We start from the raw sequence: 23,755 nt of genomic DNA on the forward strand, positions 1-23,755 counted from the left end.
TATATAGGCTACCTAACATTACATTACATGTCGTGGGCATCGTTTGAAGCTATACCATGCACGTGTATTTCACTGAAGCTTCAAGCAATAAATTAATGCCGACTATGTTAAATCTGAGAAAGCCGTGTGCAACCTTGTCGTACAAGAGGAAAATGAGAAATTTTCAGCAGCGATCCTATATAGATAGTGATGATTTGCTTAGGAGTTGGCTTGGCGGTTGGTCGAGCAAGGGCGTTAACAATGCGCCCTACCTGGATGTCGACCATGACTGGCTGGGAGAGGATGGGATGTTCGCCAACCTCATAGAGATGCTGGAGTCGCAACAGGATGCGATCAAGGTTCGGCTCCATGTCACCTGTAGTTCGGCAAGGCAGATGAATTACATTGAAAATGATGAGTTCCCTTGCTAGAATATCACTATGTCATCATCTTGCTATGCGTTTATAAAGATGGATGATCGTATACTTATGATGTACATCTCCAATAATTGCCAATTTAACTGATTTTGCAATGATGTGCATGCCCACTTGATCTATGTATATTAATTTTAGGTAGTGCCCTATCAACAAAAATTACACACCTTCTAGGTGGGATAACAGTGTTTAATTTGAAAAGGCTAGGTCCCAGGATTATAATATCTTCCCCATCTTCTTTATCATCATCATCATCATCACTACCATTACCACAACCACCACCACCATCATCATCATTATCATCTTATTCTTACGTCTAAATTCTTAATAATCATCCTCATTACTGCTACCATTACTAGATTTATCAATAAGACGAATAAGCATATCACTGCTCTCAATTTAAAGAAGTTCGTGATAGAATTGCCTTTATACATACATTGTATAATAAGTTAAATGTATATACAACATCCTATACTACTTTCGATGGGACATATTCCTAAAAATTACCCGTGTCTAATGGCTCGTAATCTTCAGAGTCATTGAAATGCCAGCCTGGTGTTTTGAACGTCAGAAGGTGCACGTTTGGAGGGAGTTCTGCAGAAAAAGCGGCGGTCACTCTCTGCCGGGGAGATCTGCCGAGAGAAGCCCAGTCGACTGCGAAGAAGAAAGAGAAGAGAGCCGTGCGAGAAGCTGAAACTGTCGGGTTGTTTGGTTGACCAAATGCTTAAAGAAGAAATCTACCCCAAAAATGAACGATACAAAAATGGCAAAAATCGCATCAAAAAATAAGGAAGATATGACATGTCAAACACTTCTTGACCAGTCCTTATGAATATTCAAAATGAGCGAGTTGATGATGTCTCGCCCTCACAATTTTTTCATGTATGTTCTATATGAAATTAGGAAAAAAAAAAATCGTTTTTAGCTAACACAAGTAAAATCATATTCCCACACCAAGAGTATACCATATACCATGTTTTCTGGAAAAAAAAAGAAAATGGGGAGTGGAGCAACCGAGAGGGGAAGAGTTCTTGGACAGACCATGGACCTAGCTAGGTCCATGGACAGACATGGTCGTACGCAGGGACTCAGGGACGCGGGGACTCGGGGGGGGGGGGGGGGGGCAAAATACCATTGCGTTCAATCTTTGTGGGAAACGCGCAAGCTAGGGAGCGTTAATAGCATCGACCGACCAGGGGCAAGTTTGAAAAGGGGGACGCAGTACCCATCTTCCATTATTATTATTATTATTATTATTGTTATTATTATAATTATTATTATCATTATTATTATTATTCATTCGGCTTTCATTTACAAATATCATAGTACATATTTCGAAATCAGAACAGACACTGGAGTGGTAAGGGTGCACCATGAGGTAGCTTTTGTATTTTTAGAAGTAAAATTCAACTATCCCGGGAGCACAATGGATGGGATGATAACAAAAATTTCAGTCAAAAATATGAAAAAAAAATGACATCTTAGCTCTTCATCAAAATAAAAAAAGGGCCAAAAACTAAACAAGTCTTTGATTATTACATGACTTTCTCATATTACTGCTTTTGAAAATATACTATTCAAGCGCAGCGACCAAGAGGGATGAGGGTTCAGGAGGCGGAATCGTCCTTCTCCATGACAATGCTGTTAGATGTTTTTGGAATCGAAATCCAGTGATTTGTGCACACTTTCTATGGACTATTCGGAAAATTTGAAATAAAAAAGGATAGACAATACGTTGCCCATTCATTTAAGTCGTAAATAGCAAAAACAGACTAGATTATTATTGTTGCGTGATTTAAAGAAAACAAAATATAAATTTTGTTCAAGTGGACCCTGCTCGCAAATGGTGGGTGGGTTCGTTCGCACCCCGTGAACCCCTGAAGTTATGGGCCTGATGATACACATATTATGTGTATCACCTCCTAGAACATGTCTTTAAGTGTTTTAACAACTAAAGTAGCAGCTAAGTAAAGTTTTATATACCTGCAAGTTACAATAGACGTTTCAATGAAATTGCAATTTACTAAATTAACTGTCAACTACAGGTCGCGTAGCCTCCGGACCGGATAATAACAGTGGCTCGCGTGAAGTGCTGATTACACTTGATTAAAGTGACGCGGATGATGTAGAAGAGTTAACTGAATACGCTCTCTTGACTTTTATGACTGAGTTATGAAGGCGCGAGGAGATCTTTTTGATTTTGTGCACTCAGGCTCTGATTGGTTGATGAATCATTACAATCAGTACACAACAATCTTGACAATACCTGCCCTTCGTTTAGAATTACGTCGGCCTTCTATTAATAAGGGAAGGGTGTCTATACTGATGAGAATAGAATAGACTGCACGCTGGGGATAATATAAGTGTGCAGGATGACAGAGCAAGATGAAAAGAGATAAAATGATGAGTGAATAAACACGCAAACACAAAGAGATAAATAGACAGATGAATGGGTAGATGCAAGACCGGCTGAGGAGGGAAGCCCTCAGTCCTAATTAAACGTGATAACACTTCGTCGTGAAGTGTGAAATAAAGGTATTGCTTTCGGGAGTTCGGTTCACAAAGGCGAGCAAAGAAGCGGGGAGATGGAAATATACCTCCCGCATTCGTGGCTGCTAGACGCAAATAGACACATTTTATGTGACAAAACGTCACTACTGTTCCGTTAACCTGCACGTTTTGTATTCATTTTAAATAGAAAAGGAATAATGGAACCTTTGTACATTCAGGAAAGGTAAGACAGGTTCACAAGAATGTCATGAAAAGCAAGAAACAAAAGACAGCAACATGGTTGGCTCTCCTTTCAGTTAACGTTCTTTGAAGTTGTTATCGGTAAGAGTGAACCATCCTAACTTGTCCCCTCACTTTCCTCCTTGGAATCCCAGCCCGGGCCCATGCGACTGATGACCGGGCTGTTCTCAAGCTGAAGCCAACTGCGATGACGAAGCTGGGATGTGATGGACCGGTTGCCTAGTAACAGCCAAAAGCTGGGCTTGGTGACGCTCGGCTCTGTCAGCGTCAGGTTGTAGTTGTGATCTTCGAACTCATTGTTAACAAGGCGACGATGCAGCATGACCTTGAAGATAAAATAATATATGATAAAACTATTGTGTTTCTTTTTCCTTATCTAATTTCGGTAATTACGTAAGTAAGGCTTGCATCAATACAGGTATGATGATCATCCCGCAACAACAGCACCAACAGCAATCTTTTCGCTCAACAACAATAGAATGATGTCCTTGACTAGTATGAAGTGGCGTGTAGATGACCAATCCATACAAGCTATAGTGGATGGCTTCGTATTATGATTAATTGTGTACAGTGCCTATTCCCTCCAATATCACGACCCAACGCTTGCCATATTTATAAATCAAAGTCTAAACCAAAACGTCTCTTGTGTACAGCGGAGTGTGTTACGAAAGTGAGAAAATGGGTATGCTAAAATAAGAGAGAGCCATTCTTCGTCTGAGCATTAGTACCGCTATGATGATGATGATGATGATGATGATTATTATTATTATTATTATTATTATCATCATCATCATTATCATCATTATCATTACTTTTTGTAAGCGATATAAGTCTCACGAGACGGGACGTGTCTCTGCCTTTGAACTTATAACAAGCATAGATCTCGGATGTTGTAAAACTTAATTAATATGATATTGAGAGAAAAAAAAGCTTCTTTCAGACAACAAGATGAAGGTATAAAGTCAGAGGTATTTCCTACTAACTTGTGTGTCTGCCCTTCTAAGTACAATGTACCAGCATATATTTCTCTTTGCATGTTTTCTTTCCTTGAGCTCTAACCGAAATAAAATCCCTGTATACGTTCAACAGTTTGGCACAGCCTCAAGAGAATGTGTAATGCAACGGCATAACTTAAGCAAATTATTTATAAACATTAATTAATGTCTTACACTAATTGTAGCAAGAATGCGCAAATGAATGAAGAAAGAAAAGACTCTATCCTTGGTAGAGATTGTATATTCATATTTATATGTTAAAAAAAAACTAGAGGCAGTTATTATTCTCATTATTTGCTCTACTCATTTTTACCACATTTTAGTGACTGATTTACTTGACTGCTTACCATAATATGTGTTCTTTCTGTGCCCATTGACAAAGAAAACCCGATAGCATTAAACGCACTTTCCAAAGTACGGAAAGAGTTAAAGATAAAACGCACGCGTCTACAGAGATCTACGTGCAGGTCTGGGACTTAACGTAATATTTTTATGGTATAAAGATATTATATTGGTGGTATTCAGAGAGACATACTTCCAAGTCACCATCTCTGTGACTGCTGACCCCATGGCTCCTATCAGCAAGTAGCATAAGTCTTAGGTCTTTCTCAGTGTCTTCGATGTACGCCGTGCTCACCATGGGGAAAGCGTTCTGCAAAGGGATAAAAAGAAATAGATAAGCGTTTGATTAGTTTTGGGGTTTTTTTTATTGTATCCTGGTTGGATAAAACTCTTCAGGTGTTCGTTCATATATGCATGATTGTATTCTTATCTGTTTAATTAGGATTGTTGAATACGTGTTCGGTTGTACTCTGTGTATTCTGACTGATGAAAATATTTATTGATTTGTTCATTTATTTCCAGCAATAGGATGGATAGCCCTTTCAGCACGGCTGATTTTCAAAGGGGTCCACTAGACATACATATCACAAATCACATAAAACAACAACGACGAGTTCACATTAAAAACTTCTACACCATGGGTATGAAATCGTTGTAAAAAAAAAGTGACTTACAGTCGACAAATTGATATGATACACTAAACTAATTTCAGTAACAGAAGAAAAAAATTATAAACAAAATAATAAATTAAAATAATTGCATTGATAGAAATAACCGGACCGAAAAGAAGATAAAGATATACTCGGAGAACTTGACTTAATACAACTAAATACCTAACCAACATACTAATTAACGACAAAAAAAAAAAAAAAAAAAAAAATTGTGTTTGAGTGTATGTGTGTATGAGGAAGGGGGATATCCAAAACCGGAAACTTAAAACCGGTGAACAAATAATGATTAAAACAATACTTTATTTTAAAAAAAGATTAAATGTTCAGTCGACGGAATTATTACCTGCATAGTCTCGTTTGGCCCTCCATATATCCTGGCACAGTCGTTTGACCTTGCATATAGATGTATCGTATATACCATCCATCTTTGTTACTAACAACCACCTATGTACTAATATGCATGCATGTACATATGTATGTGTGTGTATATGTGTATGTATGTGCAAGCATGTATATGTATGCATTTTGTTATGAACGTAGGCCTAACTATCTATCCATATATTTACCTATATTTTTATTTATCTTATATGTCTCGGTGTATCTATAACAATTGTAAATCTTTAAAGAATAATGAGTAAATCGCAGATCACTTTTCATGGGGAAAGTTCTGAACAAATTCTAGTTCTTAGGTTGTTGTCAGGACAACGTCCGAGAAGACTATAACTTTTGAAAGTTCACGCAATACAGTAATGGTCGACATACACAAACAACAATTTCGTTGGAGGGAGCTATCAGCGAGTTTCGTCAGTGCATTGAGCTATCACGTACAAAAAGTAAACTGGAACAACAATCCAATGCTCATCTAAACTTGATTTCCACAAAAAGCAACCCCCTTCCTCCCCCCTCCAAAAAAAAAAAAAAAAAAAAATGCGATCAGTTGAGAACACGTCCGTCGATCAGACACGACTTTGAAGCTGATTGTTATATACACCTCCAACGGAACGCCATCAAATTTGATTTGGAAAAAATAAAGAAATAAAATTTGAAGGACAAAACGTTAAAGAGCAAATTAATGCACATGATAAATGTTCCCAGGACGACTACACAGATATATCACACCTGAGCTGTCGTCGTTCCAGGAATCCTCGTTCTGTTCATGGTCTGATATGCGTTGACATCAGCGTAAAGGTTACCCCTGGAAGCCATAGAGGTTGAAAACCTAGAGCGCGACAGGAAACAATTAAAGCGCATGAGATCATTGAATTACATGCTATCTAGATGAGACAAAAGTCTGCTGGAAATTGTGCTGGCCTGTTGATATGGAATCTTGTCGGTGGAAACATGCATCACGAATTAAAGCCAGCGTTGTAACTTTTGAATTATTTTTTATATTATGATTCTACCTAAACTGGTCGCGCGACGTATCAATTCACAAAAAATCTGTTGATAGATGGAAACTACTTGTCGAATGGTGGAAATGACCTGTTGGCTGGTATTGATTGCCTGATGTGTTTATCTTTATGAGACCTGCTGACATAACTATTACACGTCCTTCTTTTGCGATCGGATCAGGATACATTACAGCAGTTAATTCAAATGTAATGTCATGTAAATTCATTTTGATTTAGTTAATGATACGTAAATGATTTGCTCTGCCTTCTTGAAATCGTTTACCATTATACATTGTGTACGCACCTAACCGATGCCCAGTAGCCATGACACTCAAAGTTCAATTAACAGCTCACTTAAAATCTACAACTCTGTGATGAAGAGCACGCTGAATCCAAAATACTTGCTCTGCAGTATTTTTGTGATTATGATATAAATACATGTATATATATATATATATATATATATATATATAATGGAGCTCATTGTAACACACTTAATTTGTTATTCATCGTTTTTCAATCATGCTAATATAAATAGGAATTTATCATAGATATTACTTCTGATGCTAGTGGGAACAAAGTTCCCACAATGTTGACCATACATCGAAATTTGAAGTTCGATTGGTGAAAAGTCTAAACTGGAGGGAAACGTCTGGAAATTAACCTGTTTCATCACTTTCCATCAATGGTGGAAGTTTCAAGTTGTTGATTGGTGGAAACTATACCAATTGGCTGGTGCAAACCATCTGTTGATAGTTGATGAACTTTACCTGAAAATTGCCTCCTTGTTCATCGACAGAGGTCCGACGTCAAAGTCCATTTCGATGTGGCCACAGGAAATGTTATCCCCACCTCCCGCTGGATCGCTGACCAGTCTGGTTCTCACCGAGTACCTAGATTTCTCATCAAAAAGACTGGCGCAGAGACAAGATGGTGTACAATTTTGGAGAAATGTGCGTGTTATCTAGACAATGATATTGCATTTTTACCATCTCCAACTGCCAATTATATAGTTTTCAGTTAATGTCAATGTTTTCTGGTCGCATGTAAAATTCCATAATTTCCGCAACTTTATCACTTTAATGAAACTGTTCCCATTCTGTTCTTGTGATTTACTCTCTTCAGCGAAACCATTCAGATAGGCATGATATGGAATTGCACTTGACTATCGTTACAGTTTCATGACATCAAGTCAACTTTGGAAGAATTTTACTTTTACTTTATTGGGTATTTAAGTTAATATGAATTATGCAAGCGTGTTTTCGATTTTTATTAAGAGGAGCATTCCCTATCCGAATAGGAAAAAGCCCCAAACAAACACTAACGATGTGTGTTTGTCTAAAAGTACATGCCAGTATTTGGAAGTACATATTCCACTGCTTGTCACAATGATGTGCATGACACCATTTTAAGGTTAGCATGCATAACCAGATAAAGGTCTTGTTCAGTAAATCATCCAAAGGATGAAAACGAAGATAAAAACAGATATACATGCACACAGGAAATGAGACGTTTTTAGAGCAAACCATGTTTGAAGAATTGGACACAAGAAGTTCACTAATCTTTGTTTGTCATTTCAAACATTCTGTATGATCCACATTTCTAATGAAGTTAAATCTGCATGATAATATGTCTTACCCATAGAATTCTTGTCGGGTTTCGTTCACTACATCGCCCGTGACTACAGTTAGATTGGTGCGGTAGCTATGGATGTCCTGAGCCGAACCATAAGGTCGGAAAATGTAGTTGTTGGACGGCTGACCATACAATACATTGTGGTAGACACTGTATTCCATAAACCTGGCCGATATTGAAGTCTCCACGCCAGATCGTCTAGACCGAAGCAAATAAAAACAATCCACCAGCAACATGACTAACCAGGAAAGAAATGTTAAATGCATTTCTTTTCATTACTTCATTTTTCTGTTTTCTGATCTCATTATGTCGCAAAAGTAAAAAGTCAGTCGTTTTGGATGTAGTGGTGTGAAGGATTTACTCACCATGTACATCCCACTATCAGCGGTAATGAACATCATTATTTAGCATGATGAATGTCTTCAAACATTTGAAAGGTGTTTTGAAGGTGAAGATGGTCCAAAGCTTGTACAAAGAGTAATGCAGAGTATTCGGCTGCAAGAAACTAGTGAAACTGTCATATTGAAATACAACTTTTCAATTTTGAATTTCCAGTACGTTGTTTGATTAGTAACAGTTATATCACTTTTTGACAGAAGATGAATAGCATATATCACCCTTACTTGTCTCTGATTGATGAGAGTAAACCCGAAGTCTCGTCATACGTGATTTGATAACATCCGTTTTCAATAGAAATGCTGCCACTTCCTTCATTGTTGCTTTCTGGGCTGCTCGTTCCCCTAGAGGTCTTCGCTGCTCCCATTTCATACTTCCTTATAGTCGGCTGTGTGGCACTGGGCAAGACGGCGTCGAAATAGAGAAGGACGTAGGTTTCGTACCCGACGGGAGGGAGATCAGCGAAGAAGAAGAGATGATACGGGTCGGACGGATTGACAGGTGGATCTAACTGATGGAGTGATTTGAGGCAAATATCACGATTCAATTGTATTTTCGTAATTTTGTTTTCAGTTTCGCTAATAAGATAAATTTGAAGTATATTTTGTTGAGAGTTCCATGATCCGCTAAAACTCTATATCTATTCCTTCACATCTTCGTCAGATCTAGTAGTTGAGAAGTAGTACCATAGGTGAGACCACACACGCCAAAGTATATCTTTATATCATATACATATCTATCTGTCTATCTATGTCTGTCTGTCTATCTATCTATTTATTCATCTATACATAAACATATACTTATATATATAAATGAAATGCATATATTTTCATAGAGAGAGATAGAGAGTTTAAACACTTAAAACATATATCCATTTTATCCATTTGAGATATTTGAGAATAAAACTACTGAAAAACAAAGAAATAATTAGAATTTATTAAATGTGATAATTTTGATATCTTCAAAGATATATCTTGTTATGTAACAAGTGCAGTAACACTGAAAAGATTGGATTTTCCTCGATTATTTCAATACTTTGAAAATGGCGGTTATCTGTTTTTGCATTCAAACTCTTCATAATAGAATATCATGTAATATGATACATAATCATGTATATAAATACATATGAAAATATATATACGTATATATATATATATATATACATAGATTCATCTGTAGGTTATTGTTGCTTTTTAAATCTTGTACTACAGATCGCACTCAGCTTTACTATATGACAGGGAGGGATCTCTGGATAATATATACCTGGCTCTTCACTGTTTCCCCTTTACTGTTCATCACTGTCACATTCGGGGCGTCCACCTGTATGCGGAGGGCTCGCCGAACCCTCCATCCCAGTGAATTGTACACCGTGATGGGAACCGCTTTCTTCCGCACTCTTTGCTCGCCTGGTAAGAAAAGGACACCTCGTGTCTTTGAATAGATGTAAGTTTGCCGTAACAACTGTAATTATTGATCCAATCTCGGTTGGTGAGAGCACAATGCGTCATATCACTAACTCAGCACAGAATCATAATACCACACAAATTTCCTTTCTACGCAATATATCGGAGATGTCTGTATATTAAATTTGTGGCTGTTGTTTTCTTCTTTTTTTATAGAAAATTTGAAGACATCAGAGCAAGATCACAGAAATGACACTTGACAAAATTCACAGGATGATGGGTATCTAGGACTTAACCTTTCTCTCACCCTTAACCTTTTGTTTTTCAAAATTCACGCGTACACTATACCTTTCGTGGGAACGGGGTGAACCTATCTTTAGTAAAAAAATATCCTGGCCCTTCTACGATTGAATCTTATGTCAAACCTGGTCTGTATAGTATGCACGTAATTAGAAAGAAATCTATACAATTTTGTCTGAAAATGTTATCTGTGTCTGCTTGGAAGAGCTAAGATGCCATTAACTTTACAAAGAGATGAACAGTAGTATTTTCCGGGAATACGAAAATCCAGTACATTTAAATAATAGATAAATAAATAATAAAGAATACTTGGACGGCCGCCTTAAAAGAGATGGAGGAGGGAGAGAAAGAGAGAGAGAGGGAGAGAGAGAGAGAGAGAGGGAGAGGGGAAGGGAGGGGGAGGGCAAGGCAGTTTTCGGCGAGGTACAAAAAACATCCTTTTTTGTTGTTAATCTTTATGAGTATAAACTGTAGAAATTGCAGTGACTAATAGTGTATATACTGTCTGTACCTGTTGGGTGTGGCTGGGTCCGAAGCCCTTCTTCCCGTTCTGCTCCCAACTGCATGAGCTCAGACAGAATATCCGTGATGACGCCGGAAGTGGCGTTGCTTCCATCATCTAGGTGAGTGGTATACATGTCTCTAACCGCCGGAGCCTCTGTGCCAGTGATACCGTCATGATGCTGCACCTGGGAACAAACTCAGGAAATGTAAACGACCGGAAACAAAACGACAAGGACACACACACACACAAACAAACAAACAAATAAATAAACAAACAATAAATCCTCTAGGTCTTCCTTCATACATACCGAGGCGTTCTTCTGCAGAAAAGGCGGGTTTTAGCTCAGAGAGGTTTGATAAGGCTGTAAGAACGACTTACTCGGAAATACCCAACGCGTTGGTTCAACCACTGATGACCACAGAGGATGACAGAATGAAAAAAAAATGGGAAAGTGTTGAATGATAAAACAGCAGGCAATAGAAGAAGAAATGCCACAACTTACTATAACAACAAGATAATGATAAACTCAAATGGAAATTTGAAGAAGACAAATCAGAGGAGAGGACTGGCGTAAATAAAATTACGCGGGGCACAGCAAAATTCATTATTGCTATTGTTTTCGCTGATAACCCACTTAAAATAGTTTTACACAGCCCAACTTTTAACAAGATTTTAGTCTGTGTTGTTGTAATCATTGTATTTTGTTCATGTTTTGTATATGTAGTTTATTATGTCTCACTGTTCTTTTATCCCTGTAAATTCAGCCATTCGGCTGCGAAGTTTGTTGATCAATAAACCATTCAATCAATCAAACATGTTCCATGGCATTTGCTTCTGCGACAATTGCACCCGCTTAGCCAGGCATAAATTCTACCCACAAACATAACCCTAATCCTAATCCTCACATCAAACCAAACCTAAAACCCTACTAATCCTAAACTAATCCTAATCCTCACGTCAAACTAAACCTAAAATCCTTCTAACCCTACCCCTACGTCCTTGGAGAAAGTAAGACCAGAGGAATTGTCGCAGGAGCAAATGTTGTGTCAACGTTCAAACAACGATACTTTAAGGGAACATTTCTGGTGCCAGGGCTTCTCACTTCCGCTGTTGCCCATCTCAACTGCTTCAAATTTTCCAACATGGCGGTCGTGTTTAAGCTTCGCGTCACATTATAGAGATGCGTGTAGACGGAGAAGAGCGTCTCGCCGGCTCTCAGCATTGCCTGACTCCGCCGGGCCAGCCCTTTCAATTCGCTGCGAGAGGTGTAGAAACCGGTCCAAGCTTCCTGCCGAGCTAGAACAGATTCAGAACGGACCATGTTATCGGTAATCCTAATCTACAATATGTAACAACCTTAAACAGAAGAGGTTAAAGCCTGAGGAATTGGGGAGAACTCTTTGTCAGGCAAAAAAAAAAATATACATAAACACGAAATATCAAATCATAAATGATTTATTATTAAGTAAATAAGTGTATTATGTGAATGAATATCATGCTAAAATCAACTCAACTCAACTCAATTCAGCTAGCTCAACTCAACTCAACGCACTCAACTCAACTCACTCAACTCAGCTCAACTCAACTCAGAACAAATGAGATCAAACCACATTAAAATAAATCTAGTATCTTTATTTTCTCTTGAAAGTGCTTGATAAATCGCATCAATTCTGATCAAATCAAATCAAATCAAATCAAATCAAATCAAAGTTAAAATCAAATAGGATGATGTGATATTATAACTCTCACCCGTTGAATACGGGAGGAAGTCTCCCGAATCTTTCACGTCCCACGTGGAGCCATTGTTGTACAGTGTGGTGAAGAACTCACTCAGGGTGGCATAGCGAATCTTAATGCGGTATTTCTCTCTCTGCTGGTTGATGTGCGACAGTAGTTTTTCCATGTTGCTGAACTGGACGGAAGCGTTGAAGAACTGCTTATCGCAACCCTTTGGTGATAAAAAGAATATGACAGAAAATAAAAAGTTGTGAGCAATATGATATAAATGATAATAACACGCATTCCTTGTAAGCGTGAATTCCTTGTTAGCGTAGACTTCTTTTTTCCTCATAGCATTGATAATGTGACATATAACACGATTGGTTTAAACCAATGTATAAATGGTTTTAATTGGTAAATTACTCCTATTTTTCATCCTACAGTCAACTATTGTGCACTCAAAGTGATTTTCATATATCGCGATACGTTCTGTGGAAGAAGAAAATGAAATAAATTAACTTGAATTGAATTGAATGAAATTGGTATCGCTACATCTGCGTGTATAATTTTATTCTCATTTCGGATGATACGATGGACGAGATATGACGATACTGAACACAATATACGTAGATACCATAACGCCCCATATCACTTTCTGTGAGTCCATCTAGGCAAATGGGATTAACACGAGGGACGCCAATGCTATTCATTGTGATTCGTGGTAGATCCTCTCTTTCATTATTTCTTGTCTTTTACTTTGATTAATTGGTTTTTGTATCATCATCGTGGCTGAATGGAAATATAGATAAGGGCAATTTAATAATATTTCCTGTAAAGAATTAACGAACAAAAAAATACCGAAAAAGAATCATCAAACAAACTGAAGGGCTACTACTCAACTGAAGTGGATACACCCATTTGACAAATCACATTCGGAATGACTTTTCGGTGGAAAGAGGAATTGAATAAAAGGAGAAAGGATACGGAGGATATGCTGGAGGAAAATTACCTTGTCATGGCTGCATTTTGAACAGCACTTTGAAAGTTTAGTTTTTCAATTTGTTTTTGGTTTGTTTTGTTTTGTTTTCATCTGTGCAAAGACTCTGATGACTTTTTAAAAAATATAATAATTATGACGGTTGTCGCTCTTTTTTCTATTGATTTTTATGTAGGGGTTTACCCATGGCCATAGAAGAAACGGTGACTTGAACCATGCTGCACGTTGCCGTATGTTTGCCACCATAAAGTCTGAATATTGTTCCACGTTGGTTTTGTTCACCGGATCACTCATATTGGGATAGATACCGTCCGATGGAGGGTTGGGGAATTTGGCCACGCCGTTCCACATGTATCCAGGTCTTGGAGGAAACAAAGAAATGCGGAAACATTAATTTTTCTTTCATTTCTTCTTCATAAAAAGCTAAACAGCAGCAGCAGCAGCAGCAGGAAAATCATAGCTGGAGAATTCACTGTAAATCATGCGGTTGGAGAAGTGTCTTATTATGCCTCTCTTTTATAGATATAACACGGTAAAGTCGTAGGTGTTCAACAAAAAATAGAAAAGTTGTGTTGAAAAACAATTTCATCTACCAAATTATCTAGCTTTATGGTAAAAAGAAATGTCAAGCCTGCAAAGGTCTCAAATGATAAGGTAGAGCCATTAAGGCCACATTACGGAAATAATTCATTTCACTATCGTTTCGTTTATTTCATTTTCAACAAAGAGTGACAATATACAATCATTTCACAAGAAAGAACAATAATAAGAAAATAGAAATAATTACATAGAAGAAAAGGAGAAACTTTGAAAATGTATATTGCCTTGCAGATTTCATTACTGTGCAGCAGCTTTTACATGTTTCCTGTTTTTTCATAATAATTATAGTGATAATCATAATAACATCACTATTAACATTAATGAAAATAATAATAATATTAATGTAACAATAATGATGATAATAATAATAATAAAATCATATTAATATTTCTTTTTATTAATCATAGTAATAACAGTGATGATGACGATAATTATAATGATAGGTGTAATATGATAACAAGACGGTCTTATCTATGCCTCGTCAAAAGTGTGTATTTTCTATTTAAACCCATAACTCTTAGCTGACCCAACGAGAAAGAAAAAGAAAGTGAAACATATTTTTATCAGCTCGTGTCATAACTATCTCAGAGTTCTGATAATTAATACAAATAACAACAATAGGATTTAACTGGCATATCACGCAACGCAGATGCGGTTGATCGCTTTAAATTAATTAGATTTCCTTGCTGGATATGTCTGGACCATGGTCAAGCAGTTAATGGCGTACTGAGAGGAAGGTCATAATAATTCGAAATGTAAACGTATATGACTGCTAAGGATTTGGAAAGGAAGAGTAAAGAACTTTAACTCAATGCACAGTTTAGTCCTCAATCGAATTTTTTCTGTTTCACTGTGATAATCTCACAACTCTCTATAAGCATGTGTAAGAATAAAGAAGATAACAGATATGAGAAGTCCTGAAAATCGTACTTGTCTGAAAATGGTGGAATCTCGCCCGGGACGCAGTAGCTGTAGTTATCCATGACGTGGGTAAACATATCGTCTGCCCTGCCCAGGGAGGGGGACGCTCGCCAAACGAACTGAAGACCCTGTCAAATACAATTTTTTTTTTTGGACAAAATTTCTTGCTTGCATCAGTGTTAACAAAAAAATTGCATATGATTATATATATAATTGTATAATTATATATACTATAAATTATGTAGATTATAATATGTGTGATTATGACCTCACGTTTTATATTGGCAGGAATAGTGCGATACAAACAAGGTCATCTTCAGGGGAAAAGAAATCATGAGCTATTTACGGTAAAAAAATAAATCATGGAGATGAGCCATAGAAGAGATCACGACAATGGTATAAATATTATTGCATTCGATGTATCTGTCTTTCGATTATTGTGCCTCCATATCATTATATTTATTTATGTATATAAAATCACATACATAACCATAGGCCTATATTTACATTGTATATACATATACATTTACATATATGACATGTGTGTGTGTGTGTGTGTGTGTGTGTGCATGTGTGTATATACAGGAATGCATAGATAGATGTATTGATGCACATGGTATTGGTATGCGTGAGTGTGTGTGTGTGTGTGTGTGTGTGTGCATTCCTATACGAGGAGAGAGAGAGAGACAGTGAGAAAGAGAGGGAGTGGTGTCCATTCTCTATGTGCTAGATTACTGGTACACGGAACCATATTTTCTCTTGGTGAAATCTATTTCTCATACCCCCTGTGGTGTTACCTTGTTTTTCATCATCTCGGCCTTCTTGTCGTAGTCGATGCGAGACGTGAGGTGGGCGTTGAATCCCATCAGGGCGAAGAGAGAGGGCGTGGCCGCTGAGGCGCCAAACGGGTCTACGTGCCAGCCGAACCTTGGACGAACACCAAATGTCTCGTAGATAAATGCGTGTCCCTCTGATTGGAGAGGTGAGAGGGAAAACTGATGTTGCGGCGCTCAAATGTAAATGTTAGATATAACATTTCTTAAAATAGCTATTGTCTAAAATCACGCCGTTTAGAACGAAGTGATAGTGAATACAACTGTAGACATAACGATGAGATAACTTCGGTTCCTTCTTTCACCTGTGATCCATGGCGTTTTACCCTATGTAACATGCTTATAATCGAGGTGTATTATGATAAATTATGATAATAATGTTAAGGTAATGATAATCGCATGTTGCCCTTAAAACAATGTCTGCACTGAATGCACTTCTCTGGGCTAATGTACTATGCACTCTGTACTTCCATTTTTACAGCATTTGTTAACACTCGTGCGACTACTTGTGTTCCTTTATCCGTTTCAAGCAACAGGTATGCCTAAGTGGATATTATGAATCCTATACAGCAACAGACTTGATACTGATTAATGTGTAAACATGACATTCATGTCTCATCTGTGTCTGTTCAGCTTGTCCTTTTTCAGGGCCTGTGCCAAAGGCAAATTTGTAAAATTATGCACAGATTTAAGAATACACGTTAATTATTCTTACCGAGAAAGTAAGATGTATGCGTTACATAGATAAATGTATCAATATTCACACACCACAAATGCAAAACAAAGAGAATCAACATTATATTCAAAGCATTTATCATATTGGAGACACTTTTAATATATCTTTAATATCCTGATAAATTTTTACTGGCACCACGTCCGCGGTCTCCTCGATGAACGGTGCTTTTGCATTCTCATTGTTCTGTTTTTCTTGTTTGTTCTTATGCATGCGTAAAACCAATACCATTACAACGTATTGCCAATAAATCAATTTGTGCTATGTATTTTTCAACATTGCATGATCAAATGTAATCATGTATCTTTTCAGCTTTGGACTGTCGGTCAAACATCAGATATTGTTAGTATTATTATCTCCTATCTCGATTCTGAAAAGAAATCAGTTCTTGGTACGATGTACTGAGAACAGTCCAGGGCCCCTTGTTATCAAACGATATAATCGATTATATATACCCTTGTCACACAGGCTGCCATAGACTTATGATAGAAATCAACTATGTAATCAATTATAACTCTTCATAAAACAGAGCCCAGAAGCCCAATGGCGCACTCCCAAGTACCTGTCATTTGTTGAATGATGGCGCTGAGCTCAGTCACCGCCTCGTCATGCATCACTTGACCACCAATGACAAACTCCAGCTGACCATTACTAACCAGCTGCTTAGTTTGATTCTGTGAGTAATCTCAGAAGGAGAGAGAGATATATATAGTGAGATATACAGACAAACAGGTAGATAGATAGATATACAGATAATAGATTATAGATGCATAGATGTATGGATGTATATATAGAGACAAATAAATAGATAGATAGATAGAGATAGAGATAGATAGAGATATAGAGAGAGTGAGGGAGAGATACATATAGTAGACCAGCCAAACCTAAAAAAAGGCTCTAGATAAGAATTCTACGGCATTTTTTGTTAATGCTCCGTTCTCATACTGAAAGTCTTGCAAAAATACTAAGGAATAGCGTACGGCCGGATGTCACGCGCGTTTTTGCCGAAAAATGTCATTTTTAGCACAAAATTCAGAAGCATGTCAAAAATCACGATTTTTATTTTTTGCTTGCATTCAATTGATATTTGAAAGATCATGAGTTTCAATTGTCCCTTTTAATGAAATTGCAATTTAAATGTGTTTCCTTAGCATTTTAAAAAGTCATTTTGTACAGCCATATATGGGGCTCTCAAATGTTTGGGTGTTGTTTTCTCGAAATAATATTCACAGATTACTTAACGTTCTGCAAAGTTTGCTTTTCCAAGCTAATTAGATGATCTTCCAAAAGTACTTTAATGTTTTATAAAACTACAAGTGCTTCTTTAATTGAATGTGTCAATATTATTTCTAGTTTTCTTGAAGAAATCTTTACTTTTAATCAAAACTCTGAACTTGCAGGAACTCAGAAAATGCATTTTCCGAGCATTTTCCAGTAGCCCCGCGCAGCTTGTGTGCGCGCGAATACTTAATACGTGTGCGTACGTCTACCACGCACTACCCCTACGATCTAGCTACATACAGGTAAAATCTCTCGCGCGCGAGAGCTGCATGTTTCGGTCGTTGAGTTGGAAACGTGGTGACTGGAAAAGGGACTATTTCCTTCGAATGTAAGTAACTTAGTAAATAAATACATAGTTCCTTATTGCACTGCATAACGGAACTTAAAAATCTGTTTTGATCTATTAGTTAGATATACAACTTTGATCTGAGACTTGGTTAATATCAAGGTTCAAGCGCTAGTACTACGTTAGGCCGATGTCTTTAATTACTGTATTTCGCACCGATCCCGTGGGCGCGGGCATGCCTACCAACCCCCGGGCCGCCACCCGACCGTGCCGGCGGTGTTTGTTAGTGGAACAGCGATTATTCCGTAAAGCACGTCTTGACACGGTGCGAAAAGAGGCCTAACAAACATTAGGTCTACGTCTAGATTTAGGTGTCTTGTTAGTTCGATCTAGGTTTGTAATTTATGGCCTCATCACATGCAGTTGGACTGAATCCTCGTCTACTGTTAGGTCTAATCTATCTAACGGTAATACACTTTCTCTAACTGTTAATACTAACGTTAGTGTTAGACATTCTAGCTAGTAGGGGTAGTGTTACTCTAACGACGAATGTTAGTGTTAGTGCTAGAATGTACGGCTACGCCTGTTATTATGCCAAAACAATTCAATCGGGCTAGGCCCTATGACACTAGTAGTATAATCACAATGAACTTAACACCTAACGTTAGCACATTAGCAGTTGTATAACGTGGACAGTACAGGTCCACTACTACTAACGTTACTGCGCTGGTTAGATGTATTTCTATTTGTAGGGCTAGAGCCAGGTCCAGGGCAAGGGGCTGCAGACTATACAGAAGATGTAGATGTAGATCTACCAACGTTTAGAGTCTAATAGTAATATACTAGACCTACAATATAAAATCTAGGGCCGGGGTCTGAAACATAAATAGCTGGCGTCTGGAATTAGGATCTAGGTCTAACCTTAGTCAAGATCTGGGCCACTGATTCTACCTAACGTTAGAGGTTTCTAGTAATCTACTACTCATATCTAGGCAGTTTTGTTGTAAAGACCCAGCTTACTAGGCCTAGCTAGACCTAAGTTTAGGCATCTAGAGGTTCTAAAATCTATGCATAATAATTATACTATATATGTAGGCTAACTTTGATCAAAAAGTTCATGTTAGATCTAACATTAGAAGATCCTAACATTAGCTCTAACGTGAATTATCTAGGCTAATATTAGTCTCTAGAGCAGAGGTCTAAGGTTGATTCCACTCTTTCTGGTATTTGTAGACCTGTGGGTTCAGAAAAAGAGTCTAGGATTTAGGCCTAGGTGTTTTATATAAAAGCGAGTCTACAACCAAGTGATCTTGCCATTCGAATATGCCTGAAAGAGAGAGAGAGAGAGAGAGAGAGAAAGTGTTCAGTCCTGACTGCCAACCTCTCCTAATCTGTGAATCATTTACATGTACTCTTCTAGTTTACAAATAGATCTAGTCAAAGAGAAACTATTTAGAAATGTCTTTACTCATAAGTACCAAGTTCTTATGTTAATGTCTCAAAGAATAAAGGTTCATTTGAAAAAATGTAAATATTACATTTTTAATGGATCATTTATACCGACTCACTGAAACCTAAATATCTTCTTCTTTTTTAACTTTTTGAAAAGCTAAAAAAAAAAAATCATCTTAATGAAAGAGATATATTTTTAGTTATAATTGATTTGCATGGGAAACAAAGAAAATTATGTCAATGTCAAGATGCCTTTTCAAAACAATTAAATTTCAAATTGATTTTATTTTTTGTTCACTATTAGCTTATAATGCTCTGCTTTAAAGATGAAAAAAAAAAATCATTTGAGTCATGTTGATTTCTGTTTTCAGCTAGATGTACCAACAAGTGGACAGACTGAGTCTTGTCTTCAAACTTCACCAAAGAGAGAGACATATGCCTATTCTGACTTGCCAAAATCTAATTGTAAAGACTGAGCTCTTTCTACCTGCAACAAATTGCAGAACAACCAGAAGGTAAGAAACGGTAAATGTCTTAAATAGCGGTCTAATTTGAAATATCTTTTAAATACTAACTTACTAAGTGTTTGATTATCAAATGTATCACTTCAGTGCCCAGTTGAAAATAATGCCAAATCTAAATACATTGAGTATCAAATATTCCTATTCCATTTGAATAAATTGTAACAAGCATGTTTTCGCTTTGACAGTTGCATTACAATGCAGTGTACAAATACTTTGCAAACAAAGAGAGGAGAATAATCTTATACACGTGTATCTCCATTTATATAATAAGGGGAGCAAATCTATGATCGGATGTGTATTCTTGTTTTCTTGTAAATTCATTGCATGTTCTATTGTAGAGGATCATATGAAAGAACGGTATTCTATCTACTGAAGATGAGATCATATAAAAATCAAACATAAATGTAATCAAGTAAGATATTATATGTAATGAAATATTTCTCAACCATGTCAATTGGCACAAGTGTTTAATGTGTGCACAAATGAAAATACGTCTGTAGTCACAGATCAATTAACTTTCCATTGTTATTATGTTGCGTTAAGTATGACGTAAGGGTGATATGCTGTGATGTATTGTTCTTTATTTTTATCAAGGTGTCACCAACAAATGGACATGCTGAGTTTGAGATCACATCCACTAGAGTGAGGGGGAGATAGAAAGATGTCTTGACTGCGATGTGAATGCCCTTTCCAGCTCAGAAGTAAGTGTCATCGATTTGAAATTAGGAATATCATCTCATGAATACAAATCGATTTATGCAAGGAAATCATATCCTAATCCACATACAAATGAGAGCATGATACAATCAAATATTTGTGTACAGGAATTACAGGTGTCAAGATGACTTCCATCCTACATAATTCATTTTCAGTAAGATATGGCTTTAGAGCATCAAAGATGATAATAACAATGACATGATTAATGTATTACATGTAAGACAAATTAATGTTGACAGTGACCTGAAGATCCAAAATCTCATACTAAGGGATTCATGAGATCGTGATGATTAATTCTAATTCATGATGAATGTGTTTGTTTATGTTGCAGTATGATTATCCTGTTTCACTCATAAAAATGATAACTTATTTAAGTTTTTGTTAATTGTATTTTCGACCAGAATTAGCACAAAGTGGACAAAATGGACCCTGCAAACCACAGCCAACTACGGACAAGAGAGAGAGAGAAAAAAAAGAAAGAGAGAGATGTCCTGACTACCAACCTCTAATCTGTGCATCCTGCACTCTATTTCGAAAGGAAATGTGGGAGGTAAGCAATAATACATGTACATGTAAAATGTAAACCCCAAATATGTTGGAATATTTTGTCAAGCCTTTGACATCTTGACCAAATTTTTGACTGTCGATCGTTCATTGGGCAGAAAATTAACGCATGTTGTGCTAAATGAATGCAGTACTGCATATGCATGTAGTCAATCACTCCAACAACGAAGATTTACATGAATTAACGCTGATTATTATTTTTTTTTTAGCCTCTGTCAAAGATGGTTGCAGGAGTTTTTATGTTGTTGCAGTCATCATTCACACGCACATCTGTCCTATTCTCATCTTGCAATAACTTAACATTTACTCAGCAGATCATCTTCAACTTTGGTTTTATACAGAAGAGATGATTACCTGCTGAGCCTTGTACAAGTAGCATTTTAGTTATTGTTGTGATTTTGCTGCTGATTGTAAATTACAGGGAAACCCTGATTTTTATTGACTGTAGAGCATTGCTACCATGACATTATATTTACCTTCGGATGGCAAAGTTACCATAACCTCTAAGCAATTTGACTTTGATTAGTTATGAGGGTATTGATGTGAAAGGTCACAGGGACATTATATGCACGAAAGTGTTGAATGTATCCAGTTGCAGTATCAGGCAAGCACTACCTTGAAATTCTTCTGAATGGAATAAAAAGCTTAATGGAAAGAATTGGATATTTGGATCATGAAAGTTTCCTACATTTTATATTTCATCGTGTACTCACGGTTAAATTGCTACAATTAGGATCTACTGTATAAAATAATATACTTTACAGTTTCAAGGAAACACTACATATAGAGGAAATCAAGTAACCGTATGTCTTTATTAGCCTATATGTCACTGTGTCTTCACCAAAGATTAAAATTCCCATGTCACTTTCCTCATCAAGTAAAGACAGATACACCATTCTTTCTCTCTCTCTCTCTCTCTGTCTCTCTCCAGAAACAACCCTGCCAGGCTATCCGGTCCGCATCCAGATTCCGTATGAAGGATGTCATCAGAACCTGAACTTACATGTGGAATGCATCCATCTAAACTTCTCAAATATAATCACAATGTGCTTTCAGAACTATTATAGAAGTTGAATATAAAAAAGACATGTGTATATATTAGACATTTCTACTAATCCAGATTAAATGCTTCTTTTCTAATCTTTTTTTTTCTTTTTTTTCCCTTAGTGATGAAGTAAAACAAGACCTGATATCAAAATGTGCACAACACTACTTGGCAAAGAGCATTTACAATATGATTTGATGTAGATCTACTTCCAATTTTGATGGCAGCATAAAGGGATGAGGGATGGCCTACTTTTGGTTGAGATGGGGGCTGATATGGAGATTTTGTAAAATAATGAGAACCCTGTTACGAAATATTAAAGAGTAAACAATACCAAGAGGAATTCCAAATTTATTTGTTAAAAATTGGTTTTGAAAAGGCTGAGATGTACAAAAACAAAGAGGTCCTAATAAAGGTGGCACCCACTTCTAATTATTATCATTCTGTGTCACTTTTAAAAAAAATTTCTCGGCCGTTTCAAAACCAAGAACTTTAATCAAACAAACTTCAAATTACTCTAAGAATTTGATGCTCTTTCATATTTCATAAGTTGTTTTTATTTGCTTACAAAAAGTTAAAGTCTGAATCTCCATCTCAACCAAAACTATACCATGCCTTTGAGACTCACAGTTACAAGCCGCATACTAGTAGTTCATGGAAATTGATCCTGTTATTTCCTTTGAAGCCCAAACGCCAACATTTTAATCCTGTCAGATTGGAATGTCTTTTGTTTTTGTTTTTATGGGGGGGGGGGCAACAAAAGGGAAGTGAACTTTGCCTTTCTTCATCAGATGGAGGAAAATATGTGACATGTTAGTCAGAAAAAAAAACTGCACGTTGAAGTGCTTAAAAAGAGAAAATTTCACAAAGTAACAGTTGGTGAATCTGAAGGGAAATAGCATAGAGCATGTTTTTTTCTTTTCTAGTTTAAGATATAAAAGAATAGTATGTAGCTTAAAGGAACGAACATAAGTAAAATGTTTCAATCCAAACGCCAAGTACAAGAAGTAGTGAAAAGAAAATGTACTGGTCAAGATGTATGTTTTGCCAGGTTTTCTTTCACATGTGCCATAATTGTCATGATGTTGGTAATACTGTAATATATGTTAGCTATTCAGGGCCCCAGCAATGTATTCTGGTACTTGGAATGAGGGAAAGTATTAGAGGGAAATACCGGTACCATGCATTTTGGAGAGGTGATTTTTTTTTCTTCATTGAGAGACGAGTATTCAGTACAGATACCTTATCACACTGGTCTGCAGAACACAAAAATAATATCAG

At 36.9% G+C, this 23,755-nt stretch overlaps 1 protein-coding gene and 1 long non-coding RNA gene across 2 annotated transcripts in view; one reads left to right on the forward strand and one right to left on the reverse strand.

Moving 5' to 3' along the window:
* The window catches only part of LOC139726797 (epididymis-specific alpha-mannosidase-like), a 29,468-nt gene that overhangs the window by 1,110 nt on the left and 4,603 nt on the right, over positions 1-23,755 (reverse strand). Inside the window, exons 3-18 of the mRNA XM_071637788.1 lie at positions 17,168-17,279; positions 15,837-16,009; positions 15,049-15,167; positions 13,702-13,879; positions 12,552-12,750; positions 11,905-12,098; positions 10,800-10,986; positions 9,858-10,000; positions 8,822-9,105; positions 8,202-8,396; positions 7,334-7,477; positions 6,292-6,391; positions 4,695-4,811; positions 3,279-3,489; positions 921-1,067; positions 252-355 (exon numbers count right to left, since the gene is read on the reverse strand). Of these exons, the coding sequence (XP_071493889.1) occupies positions 252-355; positions 921-1,067; positions 3,279-3,489; positions 4,695-4,811; positions 6,292-6,391; positions 7,334-7,477; positions 8,202-8,396; positions 8,822-9,105; positions 9,858-10,000; positions 10,800-10,986; positions 11,905-12,098; positions 12,552-12,750; positions 13,702-13,879; positions 15,049-15,167; positions 15,837-16,009; positions 17,168-17,279 (2,607 nt within the window). The remainder of the gene's footprint in view (positions 1-251; positions 356-920; positions 1,068-3,278; positions 3,490-4,694; positions 4,812-6,291; positions 6,392-7,333; positions 7,478-8,201; positions 8,397-8,821; positions 9,106-9,857; positions 10,001-10,799; positions 10,987-11,904; positions 12,099-12,551; positions 12,751-13,701; positions 13,880-15,048; positions 15,168-15,836; positions 16,010-17,167; positions 17,280-23,755) is intronic.
* On the forward strand, positions 17,556-23,279 carry LOC139726836 (uncharacterized). Its single transcript, XR_011710719.1, has 5 exons — positions 17,556-18,214; positions 19,996-20,139; positions 20,743-20,849; positions 21,267-21,415; positions 22,361-23,279. It is a non-coding gene; the product is annotated as an uncharacterized lncRNA (long non-coding RNA).

This window comes from Diadema antillarum, unplaced genomic scaffold, assembly GCF_040938485.1.
Source record: "Diadema antillarum isolate AM-2024a unplaced genomic scaffold, OU_Dant_1.0 seq00000100_RagTag, whole genome shotgun sequence".
In the NCBI taxonomy this organism is placed as follows: domain Eukaryota; kingdom Metazoa; phylum Echinodermata; class Echinoidea; order Diadematoida; family Diadematidae; genus Diadema; species Diadema antillarum.